The sequence below is a fragment of the Capricornis sumatraensis genome, chromosome 4 (assembly GCF_032405125.1).
Source record: "Capricornis sumatraensis isolate serow.1 chromosome 4, serow.2, whole genome shotgun sequence".
Lineage (NCBI taxonomy): Eukaryota > Metazoa > Chordata > Mammalia > Artiodactyla > Bovidae > Capricornis > Capricornis sumatraensis.
The window spans coordinates 87537296-87553370 of NC_091072.1; the positions used below are offsets into that span (position 1 = coordinate 87537296).

Here is a 16075-nt window from a genome sequence, read left to right on the forward strand (position 1 = left end):
CTCCATATGTCACAGGAAATAAAGCTGACTGTCTATATCAAAGTATATGCATAATATTAGCATTTTCAAAACTGCCTCCATTTTTTACTCCTTTTTGTCACACTTCCTTAGGGTAATGAAGTGTCATCTGTTTTTTCTTCCCTCTCTGCTCTGTTTTAGTGCCTGCCCAAGTGACTGGTTTGCATGTGGCCAACCAAGGGACAACAAACAGTCTGTTTACTAACTGGACCCAGGCCTTGGGAGACATAGAGTTCTACCAAGTCTTACTGATTCATGAAAATGTGGTCATCAAAAATGAAAGTGTCTCCAGTGAGACTAGCAGATACAGCTTCCACTCGCTCAAATCAGGCAGCCTCTACTCCGTGGTGGTAACAACAGTAAGCGGAGGGATCTCTTCCCGACAAGTGGTGGTGGAGGGAAGGACAGGTAAGAAGAGTGTGACCTACAGATATCTGAGCACATGGAACCTCCAGAGTATATCCTAGAAGTCTTAAAACATCCTAAAGACAGACCCAACTCAGACCTTCCTAAAAGCCAAGTTTCAATACTGTTTAGACGGTACATGGTGATCTCCCAGGAATGGAAATTGGAGAATGAATGAGAGAGGAGAGAATGAATGCTAAATTTTCTAAAATCTCCAATACTTGTGTCAGAACTCCTAGAAAACCTTAATGATGACACAATAGTCATTTGCTGCCTAAGTTTATTCCTTCATCCAGCTGATTTTCTTTGAAATTTTTATGTCAGATTAAGGTAAGCAAGTCATAAACTTTTTTAAAAAAACATATCTTCCATTCTTTTTATTCTTAAAGACAGAAAAAAACAATGGTCTCCAACTTCTGAGGTTGAAAGTTAATAAAATTCCCTAATCCCATATATTTTCATGGGCAACATTAAACAGTGTTTAATACTGTATGCCACCTACAGTAAAGTGTTCCTTGACCTTAAAGAGCTCATAGTCAAATAGGGCAGAGAGCTAAGTAAGCAAATATATATCTTATGGCAATATGTGTCAGACAGAGTTGCAGCACCAAAGAAAGGAATATAATTTTCTACACAACACAAAGAAAGAATGTAAATACAATATAAAATGTATGTTCCAGTTTCTTAGAAAGGAAAACAGTTAAATAAATCCAATAGAAGCTTTAATAATTATTAGTGACCTCAGAATCAGGTCAGTGACTTTGCCTATTTAATTTCATATGATTACAAGAAGTTGGATGTCAGGCTCATCCCTCTGTATTTCCAATGCTCAGATTCTGCGTATCAGCAGCCTATATCCACAGTTATGTCCTTTTCTAAAATCATGAATCTCATCTGCTTATTGAATCCAAGAACCATTAACTTCACTAACTCTCCTAAAAGATCAACGAAGTCACTGAAAAGATATTTCTTGTCTAGGTAGAAATTCACTGATGTCTGCTCTTTTCTGTCATTCTGTGGCAACTGATGCTATTCTTCCTGATATCTTCCTTCTTCTCCTTTAGTGATTCTTGGCACTATCCATCAGTGTAGCATAATTGGATTGGGGGACCCAAAAGCTTAGTTTGGGATCAAGAGGCCTAGATTCTGGCCCTAGCTCTCCATCCTTCATTTTCTCTTCCATCCCCAGTAATTCATGCCAACACCAGGTATCAGAATGGGGAAGGAGAAATAAGTTGAGGAGAAGAGTTGAGAAGGAACTTGCATCCATTTCCCATTGAGTTGCAGTTGCATTAGTCAGATTACGCTGACTTATTTCCTGCTTATACAACTGTACAATGTAGGTGTTCCTGATTGGACAACTCTTTTGGTTGGTTCTTCTCCAAGCAGTAATTTAGGGACCCAGGGTCCTACCATCTGTGGTTCTTCCTTCCTGTAGATCCTCGGAGGTCTCTTCATTTCTCCAGAGGATAGAGGTTATAGGGAGGAGAAAGACTACCAAAGCTGGAAGTAAGCACATCACTTCCACCCACATTCCTTTAACGGGAACATTTGTGTGACTACACTGCACTGCAGGAGTAGCTGGGCAATCTAGTCTAGCTATGTGTCCAAGAGGAAAAGGAAATGGTTTGGTGAGCAAGTAGTCAGACTCCGCTACATAGGTTAATTCCCATCTTACAATACCCCAAGGGCTACCCAGCTTATTGTGCTATAATAAAATAGCTTGGTGTCTGAGATCACTTGATAAAAAGGACTTGTAATTATTTTATACTATATTTTAATGGCAACAGAGGTATCAGTATTTGGCCAACATTATATAATAGAAGTATGCAGAAAGTAGACAAGAAATTATTTTAAAAATGATTGTAAAGTTTTGAGGAGAGGACAAGATATGCATAAATATAAGCATCAGTTATTTTATTCAAACACATTGAGCACAGACATTATAATGAAAAAGGAGAAAATGGGATATTACTATAGAAACACAATAATGAGAATTTTGAAAGGTGCTTTGGTTAGTATATTTTGAACATGGTAGATTATAAAAATAATTCGGTGGCTAAAGCCTTGATAATCATTACCATCTATTCAAACTGCTGAAGTATTAGTCAAGGTTGAAATAATTCATTTTACTTCTACAGATTTTAAATATATATATAACCTCCCAGCTTAGATAAGGTAGCAAAATATTTAAGATTTAAAATATCAAATGTATTTAACAAATCTAGTTATAACCTGAAAAAATGCTAATTCTAAAGAAAAATAAGTTTTATATCTGTCTTTTAATTTTGTATTTGTCTTTTTAAACCATGAATCTTTGGTAATATTTTTGATAATTATATCTTTTCTAATAAAATGTTAGTAGTTGCAAATATTTCCAGCAGTTTTGGAAAACAAGGATAGTTATTTTGAGAGCTACCAAGGGATGTGATGTGCAGATAGTAGGAAGGACAGAAACTAAAGAAAAGAAGGACGGGAAGGAGGGAAGTCATCAATACACAAATAATATGGCTAAAAGTTCAAGGTTATATCTAGGAAATGTCCATATACATGGAACAGCGTCAGCAAAATTATTCAATAGAGTGCTGTTTATATCTTTGGTGATAGATAAGTGCTTATAGATGTAAAAAAGACTTTGGGGCTTAAATCACAAAGTCAGAGCATATTAGATAAGAAGGATTCTCAGAGGTCATCTAGCCAAATCCCATCAATTATATGTGATGTATGGATTTTATGAAATTATATGAAAATATTTACCTGAAGTCAGTCAACCAATGGTGAAAACTGCAGGGGAGCTCATATATACTATAATGTTTTATTCTGAAACTCACCACTGACAGTACCATTTCTTGTGCGCTTACTTCTAATACAGGGAATAACTATTATTCAGCATCACAATGATTAATGTTCAGACTGTACTAGTAGCTGGGGAACTCCTGGAAGGCATCCGCATCTTTTCTATTTTTATACGATTACGGTGGACACCAGAAAAGTCATTATCTCCACGACAGGTCTTTGTGCCCACAAGACTAGTTGCTTACGGAATAGATGTTAAAGTTTATTTCTCACCACTAGAGGGCAGGAAATACTTTGCAAAGGGAAATATAACCCCTTCACCTGTGTTCATGATTAGACACCCCAGAAATAAATAACTTAATCACAAGAAGATCGAAGCTATCCAGTGTCTAAGTAAGACTTTTACAAAAGCCATTGTATCTTGAGTACCTTTCCCCTCAAACTTCTTTTCTTTATCAATGAGTTTGGATTCAAGCTCTTACATTTAAGATGTTAATGTTTGTTCCCTGTCCTACAAAGGGAACGTCCTGACACACTCACATAAAAATGCCTTCACTTAAAATACTCTGCAAACAGTCACACCATGAAAATTCAATAGCAGCATCCTTATATTGATCCAAAAGACTTCGTGCATTTTCATTTGGGTTAGCCTTCTGAGGTAAGAACTCTCAGCTTCCCAAAGCTAACGTGAAATCCTTACACTTCCTTGACACTTCCTAGGTAATCAGATCTGAGTCCACGCCGTTTGTGCTGACCGCAGTAAATGATTCACAATTTGACTGTGCTTTTCTTTTTAAATATTCTCCCCCTCTTTAAAACCCCAGTCCCTTCCAGTGTGAGTGGAGTAACGGTAAACAACTCTGGCCGCAGTGACTACCTCAGCATATCCTGGCTGCCGGCTCCCGGAGACGTGGATAGCTATGTGGTGACGCTCTCCCACGGCGGCAGGGTGGTCCAGTCCCTCGTGACTGCCAAGTCTGTCGGTGAATGTTCCTTCAGCTCCCTCACCCCAGGCCGCCTCTACAACGTGACCATAACTACGAGGAGCGGCAAATATGAAAGTCATTCCTTCAGCCAAGAACGGACAGGTGAGGCTTTCATGAGATACAGACTCTCTAAGAACCAGCCGCCTAAGTGGTTCAGGGCATCAGGAATGCATGTGTGTGTGCCAAGTCGCTTCAGTCATGTCCAGCTCTTTGTGAGTCCATTGACTGTAGCCCACCAGGCTCCTCTGTCCATGGGATTCTCCAGACAAGAATACTGGAGTGGGTTGCCATGCCCTCTTCCAGGGGATCTTCCGACCCAGGGATTGAACCCACCTCTCTTATGTCTCCTGCACTGGCAGGCGGGTTCTTTGCCACTAGTGCCACCTGGGAAGCTCCTCAGGACATCACAGATCTGCAGCAATTCTGTAAGGACGGGATTAAAGACTGCTGAGATCACAACAGTGTTATAGAGTCCTCATATTCTGACCCAACAAGTTCTTTATGTGAGCACATGATACCTTCAGAATAAGATGAACACAATTTTTGTGGCTAGAGTTCATAGTATATTTAGATATAGTAGCAAGTATTTCTGTTTAGGGAGTACTTTTTGGTTCCTAGACCCTGGCTTTATATATGTTCACTAATTTAATCCTTATAAAGTCCTTATTGAGGTAGTTGTTATTATTCCCATCTTACAGGCTGTGATAAGTGTTGAACCAAAGTCCAAGGTAACTTGCCCAGTTATTTAACTTGTTAAACAGCCAGGGCATTTCACATCCTGGATTTTAAACTCAGTTCTGAATGACCCAAGAGCCTATAATGTTCTCTGTCCTGAAATTCTTCCTGAAATGTCTGTTGGTTAATCCTTTTTCAGATAAGGTGAAAATTTGAAACTTTATAGTTCTGAGGCTAGAAGCAAAATCTTAGCAAAGACATTGAAGGCCTGGTCTTCAATGTGCTATAAAGAACTAAATTTAGACAGATACCATTTTCACAATTTACTTATACCTCCTGGGGCTTACATCTGTGATTACTGCTTAAGGTGCTGTTAATGTTTTGTCAGATCTTTCCTGCTGAGCTATGGGCTGATATTTACATTTTTAAATGTCAGTTTTCCATGAGGATCTGGGACAACTAATATCATTTAATGCCCCAGCACAAAATCTCGAGCCTAGTAGCAGGCACTCAGTGAATGTTTGATGAATGAGTAATCAGAAATCACTTAGACTGGAGGTTTTTACCCAGTGCTTTATTAGGTAGACTTTTGGAAAGTAGTACCCCCAAAATTTTCTGTGAAGTTGTTGGGGACAAGAGACGTATGTGCATTTCTTTGGAAAGAGAGTGGATGGCTTTTTATCAGAGTCTTACAATTTCTGTAACCTCAAAAAGTTAAGAACCACCAATTCACATTGTTGCAGCATGCTAGCTGCTAGCAAAGAGTAGTCTAATTCCTTCTCATTTGAGATAAAGCCCCAGAAAGAAACTGTGGCTTCCTAAAGGTCACATGGCTGACCAGTACCCAAGCTCAACCATACTCAAGGGCTGTTTCCATTACATCATGTTCTCTCTGAAAGCTCTAGTCAGGGATATAAAGAGATAGTCCTTACCCTCAAGTGATTCAAAGTTTAATTATGCTGATAAGCACAACACTGTCTTAGGTCTGAAAAGCAGATTTCTATTTACAAAGCAGCCTCATGTCAGAGTTCTATGTTGATTTAACTTGGAGCCTAAAAATTGCCAGAAATTAAAGGATATGTCATCCAGTCACTCACCCTTTTCTTTCTCTTGGTGTCAGTTCATGACTGTTCCCTGTCCATGACTTCCATATTGCAAGGTCTTGTGCTCAGACTGTTTTTAAATGCAAGAAAGTGAGTCTTTACTCAAAGCATCTTTTTGATTCTTTACTAGCATGAACTTGGATTTGGCGCATGACTAATCAAGGCAGACCATTGCCCCCGACAAATCAGTTTAACTGGAGTATCGTGTCTGAGTTGTTTCCTTGTTGATTTTGGCTGATTGTCTCAATGCCGTTTTCCTTTTCTAATGCTCTTGTTCTACATTTCTGGTCATAATGTCAGTATTTCTAATTCTATACCACATCATCTCACTGTGCATCAAGGCATCTCTCACAAATTACCCTCAGTTCCACCTGGAGAGCCCCTTATTGACTTCGCGTGGTATTCAGCCTAGTTTTTCTCCCTGGAAGAGTTGCTTTGTCTTCAGTAAATTGCCTGGATCATCAGCCTTTCTTAGCTCATACAAACAGCGTCACTCTGGAATGTATTCTCTGTAAGTCTGTGACGACTAAATTCTAGCAACATGCTGATTGGTTCCAGGTAAACATTTTGGGGAAAGAAAGCATGCCTGCTCTTGCTCCACATCTGGAGTGTGATGTATTCCAATATAAAGCCCAGCACACATAAGCCAACAAAGGATAGTAGTACAACTTGGCGATGTGAGAAGCATCATGAAAAATGTAGCTTAGATACCAAAATATTAAAATTTCTGGATCATTTCATGCTCGGGGAAGCATGGGAGAGAAAACTTGGACATAGGCTTAGCATGTGATCAGAGCAGAAATCCCTTGACATACACCAAACACAGAGATTGCCCAGATCCAGAGACCTGGTGGCATTGAGATAGAGCTTAGCACCCTGGATCCGACTGAGTTCATATCTCGTCTCAATTCTCCTTCTCATTAATATTTATAAAATCCAGTTATGCCAAATAGTAATTCATCTGGGACCTATTTTTGAATTAAAATACAGCTCCAAATAAAAAAAATAGAATATCCATGATATCATGCTCTAAATACAGAATTGGCTTATTTTACAGTGCTCCTGTTAACAAGCATTCATGGATTGACCGGTCAATTAAGAGGAAAACTGTAGGTTCATAGTATTGTTTATTTATATAGTTATGGGGAACATCAGTTGCACAAAATTGAATTAATCATAATTCTTGGCTCAGGGTCCTATGTGTCAGTTGCCACTTTGCCAGTTTTGTTTTTTAGGCATTTAATTAATAATTTTTAATAATTTAATGTGTACATCAGAAAGCACTACCCAGAACAAAAGCTAGGGACTTAATAATCTACATCAAATCATGAGATTCCCTCCTCACTTATCCATCCCACAATAGCCATCATCTTGACTCTCATTTTTCTCTCTTGCCTTCCATGTTGCAATTTTGTTATTTATGTAATCCTAAAATTATATATATTTTTAAATTTTCAGTTGTTTTGATATAAAATAGGTATTTTCATGTAATATGTAATCTTCTGGGACTTAGATTTTTTTCACTTAATATTAAATTCATCCATATTTTGTGTTTTGCTATTAAGGATAAGAAATCTAGATTTTTGTGCTTTGAGTTAAGAAAAATTAATTATGACTTCCATATACTGTTTCACTGTGTTTATTTACCAGTTCATTCATTCAGTCTTCTGTGAATGAGCACCCTCTCTCACACTGGGTTTTATCAGGTTTTTAAATTTTGTCAACCACATGTATGTAAAATGGTATTTTACCATGGCCCTAACTAGCATTTCCTTGATCACCAGTGATGCTGAACATATTTTCATTTGTCAATTACCACATGTCCTTCCTCTTCTTCCATTTTCTTTTGGATTGTTTATACTCATGTTGGTAACTTATTGTCATATATTAAGTTACCAAGGTATGCTGGAATTATTAATGTTTTCACTGTCATTCATATTAATCATCAGTTATTACATTTAATGTTCCATCTTGTACGTGACACTTTGTATAGGCTAACAATAGGATTAGAATTCATTCATCAGGTTCTGTATAAAAGATCCATTTAATCACTCCAAATAGTGTAACCATCTTTCCTCTCCAGAAGTTTGTGATCTGAAGGTCTAAGATTTTTTCTTTTAAATGCACACAGTAAAAATCTACTCACTTTCCTTTATCATCTGAGATTGTCATCTGTGATCAATGGCTCCCTCAGAATCATTCTATATCTAGCTGTTTTCTGTTCTCTTTTTTCAGTGCCTAACAAGGTCCAGGGAGTCAGTATCAGCAACTCGGCCAGGAGTGACTATTTAAAGGTATCCTGGGTACATGCCTCTGGAGACTTTGATCACTATGAAGTCACCATTAAAAACAAAAACAACTTCATTCAAACAAAAAGCGTTCCCAAGTCTGAAAATGAGTGTATATTTGTTAAACTAGTCCCTGGACGGTTGTACAGTGTTACTGTTAGTACAAAAAGTGGACAATATGAAGCCAGTGAACAAGGGAATGGAAGAACAAGTAAGTGGAAAGATGCAAAATTTGATGGCTGGTTGGGACTTTAAAGGTCATTGAGTATATAATTTATCTGAACCTTGCATTTTATCTACTTACTGATCAGTAAATTATATTCCCAGTTAGTCTCACTTGGAACTAACATCATTCGGCCAAGCCAGGATCTTGTAATCACAGAACATTTACTGACAGATAAAAGCAAGCATAGTGGACAAGCAGGAAGGCCAGATTTCGCATTTTTCTTCCCTGTCCTTCTGCATCATGCATTTAAAGTTCTAGACTTCTTGTTTTCTCTTATGATTGAGATCATAACTCATTTTATAATTACATTCTACCAACACTTAGCATATAAGATTTATGTAAGGAAAAAAATTTCAATTTTAATAGTGGCTTCCAATTTTTCTTGTTTAATTATGCGTGAAGTTGCTGACGTGGTTTATTTGGGGAACAGAGATGTTTGCCAGTTATGTGAATGTGATTCATAAATTATTGTGGAGTAAACTCTAATCAGTCACTTTCTCGAAATGTCTTCTTGTAGTCCCAGAGGCTGTTAAGGATCTCATGCTGAAGAACAGGAGCACTGAAGACCTTTGGGTGACATGGACACGAGCTGATGGGGATGTCGACCAGTACGAGATCCAGCTGCTCTTCAACGATATGAAAGTATTTCCTCCTTTTCACCTCGTCAGCACTGCAACTGAGTATCGATTCACCTCCCTCACACCAGGGCGCAAGTATAAAATTCTTGTCTTGACGATTAGTGGAGATGTCCAGCAGTCAGCCTTCATTGAGGGCTTCACAGGTAATTGGAAATCTGGCACTTGAACCTGACTAGATAGAGCTGTGTATTTAGCATGTTGGGTAGCTAAGTGTTTTGGTTGCGGATTTGAAGGGCTAAGCGGTGAGGAAGGAGTGGCAAGAAAGGAGAAGTTTATCTCGATAGTGACAATGATGTTGTCCAAGCTGGTTTAACAAAACTAAAGTATGACGTAGGGAAGAAGAAAAAGTTTCTGAAAAAAAAGCATTGAGTTGATATGAATAGCTGTTGCCTGTGAGTCATACAAATTAAGTAGAAATAACTGGGTGGGTTGGTTGGTCGGTTGGTTGGTTGTATACTCCTTCTTTGGAACTCTGTTGGGAGTGTTGCTATAACACCTAACATTTATTGAGTTTACTGTGACCTGGACCCACAGCAAAGAACTTTATGTGTAAATTTTGTTCAGTCCTAACAGTTTCATGGACTGGTTACTATTATTATCACTGCTCTTTTTCTGATGAAGAAATCAAAACTTACAGGCGTTGAGTAATTTGCCTATAGTCCCACAGCTAGTAAATGAGGAAACCAAGACTTGGACTAAGACAGTCTCACTAGCACCCTCTGTATAACTGCATTCTTCATTTCCACTCACTGGCCTTAAAGTCCCTCTAAATTTCCCCTATCAACTTCAGTTCATGCAGAAAAGGCAGAGAAAAATGGTAGACTGACAGCAGTTTTTTTGTATGTATTCTTTCAGTAGATGCCAAAGGTAGGAAGCATGAAAATTTTAGTTGAAAATTTCCACAACTCATTCTCTAAGTGATTTTTTTTTAATTTACTGTCTTTTCTTAGTTCCTAGTGTGGTCAAAAATATTCACATTTCTCCCAGTGGAGCAACAGATAGCCTGACAGTGAACTGGACTCCTGGTGGGGGTGATGTGGATTCCTATGTGGTGTCAGCATTCAGGCAGAATCAAATGGTCGAGTCTCAGACTGTCCTCAAGCATGTCTCTGAGCACACGTTCCAGAGGCTGGAGGCTGGCGAGCAGTACCGGATTGTGATCGCTTCTGTCAGCGGGTCCCAGAAGAACCAGATCGATGCGCTTGGGCGGACAAGTAAGTGTCCACCTGGAAAAGGGCCAGATAGTTCTCCAGGGCCATTCACAAATGGACAATATCCAAATTCAAAACCACAAAATTTATATTGTTCAATGTGGTTTCAAGGGTTTTTCTCATATTTTTTTCTTTGCATTTTCCTTTTTCAATAGAGATGTTCAAAGCAAATGAAAGGTAATTAGAAACCAAATCATATGAATAGACTTTTTTCTCACTCAAGGAGTATAAATAGCTGATTTTCTAACCTATGCATTTTTCTAAAGTTTACTCCTTTCTATAAATTCTTTAAAGAAAAATACACTTATGTCATCTATTTCATTTATGATAAATTAATAATATTGTTTATTTATATTAATGCATGCTAAGTCACTTCAGTCATGACCAACTCTTTGCTACCCTATGAACCATAGCCTGCCAGGCTCTTCTGTCCATGGGATTCTCAGGCAAGAATACTGGGGTGGGTTGCCATGTCCTCCTCCAGGGGATCTTCCTGACCCAGGGATTGAACATCCCTTACATCTTCTGCCTTGGCGGGCAGGTTCTTTACCACTAGCACCACCTGGGAAGCCCGTTTATTTATATATTAATCAGTTCAGTTCAGTCGCTCAGTCATGTCCAACTCTTTGTGACTCCATGGGCTGCACCACACCAGGCCTCCCTGTCATCACCAACTCCTGGAGCCTGCTCAAATTCATGTCCATCAAGTCAGTGATGCAATTCAACCATCTCATCCTCTGTCATCCCCTTCTCCTCCTTCCTTCAGTCTTTCCCAGCATCAGGGTCTTTTCCAGTGAGTCAGTTCTTCACATCAGGTGGCCAAAGTATTGGAGTTTCAGCTTCAACATCAGTCCTTCCAATGAATATTCAGGACCGATTTCCTTTAGGAATGATTCGTTTGATCTCCTTGCAGTCCAAGGGACTCTCAAGAGTCTTCTCCAACACCACAGTTCAAAAGCATCAATTCTTTGGCACTCAGCTTTCTTTGTTGTCCAACTCTCACATCTGTACATGACCACTGGCAAAACCATAGCTTTGACTAGGGGGAACTTTGTCAGCAAAGTAATGTATCTGCTTTTTAATATGCTGTCTAGGTTTGTCATAGCTTTTCTTCCAAGGAGTAAGCATCTTTTAATTTCATGGTTGCAGTCACCATCTGCATTTATATTAATAACACTATTCATATAGTCCTTTCAACACAAAAATAAGCTAGAAGCGCCCTGTAAATGCCAGACATCTAAAATGATCCTTAGGGACTTTGCTGGTGGTCCAGTGTTTAAGACTTCACCTTCCAATGCAGGGGTGCAGATTTGATCCCTGGTCAGGGAGCTAAGATCCTACATACTTCAGAGCCAAAAAACCAAAATGTAAAACAGAAGCAATATTGTAACAAATTCAGTAAAGACTTTTAAAATGGTCCAGTCCACATCAATAAAAAAAATCTTAAAAATAATAATAATAATGATCTTTAGCCACACTACAAAGTAGAGATCATTATCTTCATTTTATAAGTGAGGAAAGTAAGGCTCAGAAAGTTTATGAAACATTATCAAGGATACATGTAATAAGACCTAGAACTATAATTCACGTCTCTGACTCCAAACCTTATGGTCTCTCTACCACGACACAGTATGTGCTAGATATCTTCTACCCTCATGACCATTTATTTAGCTGTGGGGCCTGGGCCTCTGTACTGTGCCCTGCCTGTCTCTGTTTCATATGTATCTCCAACTATACGTCAAGCACCATGTTAGAAAATGGGAACTTAACAGCACAATAGAGCCCTTGACCAAAGAAGTCTACAATCTAGAAAAGGAAGCAGAGAAGTGAAAAGACAATTACAGTACAACACCATACTTGTTAAAAGTAAAGTAAAAATGGGATATTATAGAAGCAAACAAAAAGAGTCAGGGGGACTTGCCTGGTGGTCCAATGGCTAAGACTCCATGCTCCCCATACAGGGGGCCTGGGTTCAATTCCTGGTCAGGAAACTAGATCCTACATGCCACAGCTAAAGATCCTGCATACTGCAACTAAGACCTGGCACAGCCAAATAAATAAATAAATATTTTTGGGGGGAGAAAAGAGTCAGGGAAGTCTTCCAGGAGAAAGTAACATTTAAAAAGACACTAGGAAATCATCCTGGTGAAGTATATGTTGATCTGGTTCAAGGAGAAAAGCGAAGGCCTGGAGGGAAGAGGATGCATGGCACATTTGAGGAGCTACACACCATTATTTCTAGAATAAAGATGTGAGCCATGAGGCCAAGTAGGTAGATGGACCTAATTGCCAAGGGCCTCATTGTTAAGGTTATAGAATTACAGAGAGGCATGAAGGGCCATCAGCATTGTGTGCTCTGAGAATCTGCCAAACAGTGCAGTTTGGAGCAGTGGGACATGAGGAAACTCTGGTCAAGAGACACTTACAGTGGTGTGAGTGAGAAATGACAGTGTCCTACACTAGTGTAGTAGAGGAGGAGAGAAGTGGAGAGACCCAAGAGATGTAAGATTTAAGATGCAGGAATGACAGGACTCATGCTTGATTATGTTGAAGGGTGAGGGTGACAAGTCAAGTTTCTGACTTGGACCAAGAGATAGAAACAAAGAGCACTAAGGAGGTGGTGGAAGGGAGATGAGGAGTTCGATCTGGGCATCTTGAGAGCTGGGAGTCCGTGGAACATCCAGAGAGAAATGTCATTTGCAAAACTAGAAGAGAGATCTGAACTGAGTTTAAATCTGGGAGTCATCACCACATGAGTGACAGTTCAAATCATGGGAGTGGATGAGGTCTCTTGAGATGGGGTAGAATGAGAAAAAAATATAAGCATAGAACACTAAATATTATTAATAAACAATACTATCTGGCCTTGCACATCAGAAGACGTAGGACAAAGACTTATACGCTAGTGCTTAGGTCAAGGTTTGAAGCTTTGACCTGAGTTGACCTTGGGAAGGAAAGTCTAAACAATGTAATTCAGTCATCCAAACTATATTCACTTAATGTAAGTTTGTTCAGCATTCTTCCACTTTGTAAATACTTAGATACGTATCACTCTGCATATCTCTTAGTGTCACTCTCACTAATTTTTCTACTTGTTTGACTTCAAGATCCTTTCTAAATCAGAGGGGGTGAAATAGAGAATCTAAGCAGTTATATGGTGGAGAAGGCAATGGCACCCCACTCCAGTACTCTTGCCTGGAAAATCCCATGGACGGAGGAGCCTGGTGGGCTGCAGTCCATGGGGTCGCTAAGAGTCGGACACGACTGAGCGACTTCACTTTCACTTTTCACTTTCATGCATTGGAGAAGGAAATGGCAACCCACTCCAGTGTTCTTGCCTGAAGAATCCCAGGGACGGAGGAGCATGGTAGGCTGCCATCTAGGGGGTCGCACAGAGTCAGACAAGACTGAAGCGACTTAGCAGCAGCAGCAGCAAGCAGTTATGTGGATAATTCAGATCAAGAAATACTGGGTTGGCCCCAAAAGTCCATTCCATAGGGTGTTACAGAAAAGTCTGAACAAGCTTTTTGGCCAGACCAACACTTTCTCTGAAGGGCACATGAAGAGTGTCAATGCAACCATGAGGCATTATCTTCCATCTGCAGTTCATTTAGGGAAGTTTTTCTCAATTGATTACTTTGCCCTAAGTGATGGAACCTGTTTCTCTCTAATTTTTTTTTTTTTTTTTTTGCAGTCCCAGCATCTGTCCAGGCAATAACTGCAGACAATGCATACAGTAGTCATTCCTTAATAGTAAGTTGGCAAAAAGCTGTTGGCATGGCAGAAAGATATGACATCCTACTTCTGAGTGAGAATGGGATCCTCCTAAGTAACACATCAGAGGCAGCCACCACGAAGCAGCACAAGTTTGAAGACCTAACACCAGGAAAGAAGTACAAGATACAGATCCTAACTGTCAGCGGAGGCCTCTTTAGCAAGGAAGCCCAAACAGAAGGCCGAACAGGTAATTCACACAGCTTACTGTTTCGTGCAAGATACATCCTTGTCTGCCAATTCCTTAAGAAGCGCGGACTCAAAGGGATGAAGTCACATTGGGAGATGAAGTCTGTTTCTTGACACAGCAGGAACATTCACGGTGATCTGCCACTTCCACACCTGCGTACAGCTGAAGGCCTGTTCACACAGCCTTCAGCTCACCGCACTCCAATTCAAGATTCTTCATCAAAACTGGCTCTGTTCATTTCTTAACGTTGCTATAATATATTGTCACTAACTTTGTAGCTCAAACAACACAAATATATCATCTTACAGTTCTGTAGATCAAAATCGGAAAATAAGCTTCATGGCATTAAATTCAAGGTGTCAGGTCAAAGAAGGGCTGTGTTTCTATTCTAGAGACCTTATGGGAAGAATCTATTCCTTGCCTTTTCAATTCTAGAGGTCACTCACATTTCCTCCAGGAGTGACTTCACTCCAAGTTCTCTGCTCTTCCGCCTCCTTCTTCCATCTTTTATGGGCTCTTGTGATTCCATTGGTCACCACCTGGACAATCCTGAATAATCTTGTCACCTCAAGATCCTTGACTCAGTCACACTTGCAAAGTCCGTTTTGCCACAGAAAGTAACATATTCACAGGTTCTGGAGATCAGGACATGGATGTCTTTGGGAGCCATTATTCAGGCAGCACCACTGGTCTAATGATTATTTATTAAGTACCTAGGTCTGAAAGGACTTTCCTGGTAGCTCAGAGGGTAAAGAATCTGCCTGCAATGCAGGAGAGCTGGGTTCAATCCCTGGGTTGGAAAGATCCCCTGGAGAAGGAAACGGCTACCCACTCTAGTATTCTTGCCTGGAGAATCCCATGGACAGAGGACCCTGGTGGGCTACAGTCCATGGGGTCACAAAGAATTGGACATGACTAAGCGACTTTCACTTTTCACTGAGAAGAAAATTAAAGCAGGAAAGTGGGTTAGCAAGTGTTAGAAGCTTAACATTTTAGATAGTGCAGTCCTGAAAGGTTTTGTTGAGAGGGTGACAGTTGAGTAAAAATTTTTTAAAAAATGAGAAAGAGGATGGTGTAGACATTTGGGGAAAAGTATCCCCAAGTAGCACCACCTGGAGAAAGGGAATGGCAATCCACTCCAGTATTCTTGCCTAGAGAATCCCATGGACAAAGGAGCCTGGCAGGCTATAGTTCATGGAGTCACACAGAGTTAGACATGACTGAGCTACTTAGCCCATCCCCAAGTAGAGCAAACAGGAAGGCAAAGATCCTGAGGCGGGAGGGTGGAGGCCAGCTGGAGGAACAGTGATGAGGCCACTGTTGGCAGACGCAGTGAGTGATAGCAGAGTGGGAGGAGGTGGTTAGAGCAATGACTGGGATCCTAAGCTGATGGCAGCCATGGAAACAGTAAGGGTCCAAAGCTAAACTAACTCAGGGGCCTGATGAAGAGTGGTAGATACAATGAAGAAATAGTCCTGTGTTCAATAAGATGGCACCGAGTGGCTGAGTGGAGTGTAAGAGAAGAAGATTCTAGAGTTTCTCCATGGGATATCTGGTGGAAGATGATTCTGTTAACTGAGATAAGAGAAGCTGAAAGAGAGAGTGTCAGGGAAAAAGACACAGGGCTCAGTTCCAGACTAGTTTGAGATGTCTGGATGATGTGTAGAGAGAGGTCATTGAAAATAGGGACCCACCTCAGAAAAGTGAGCTGGGGACAAAGACTGGGGTAAAAATTCTAGGTAAATTCTCCATGTTTTAGTCTGTT

At 40.0% G+C, this 16075-nt stretch overlaps 1 protein-coding gene across 1 annotated transcript in view; it reads left to right on the plus strand.

The window, feature by feature from the left end:
- The window catches only part of PTPRB (protein tyrosine phosphatase receptor type B), a 123045-nt gene that overhangs the window by 60074 nt on the left and 46896 nt on the right, over window positions 1-16075 (plus strand). The window contains exons 10-15 of the mRNA XM_068969825.1: window positions 160-426; window positions 4044-4307; window positions 8219-8482; window positions 9015-9278; window positions 10086-10349; window positions 14041-14310. Coding sequence (XP_068825926.1) covers window positions 160-426; window positions 4044-4307; window positions 8219-8482; window positions 9015-9278; window positions 10086-10349; window positions 14041-14310 — 1593 coding nt within the window. The remainder of the gene's footprint in view (window positions 1-159; window positions 427-4043; window positions 4308-8218; window positions 8483-9014; window positions 9279-10085; window positions 10350-14040; window positions 14311-16075) is intronic.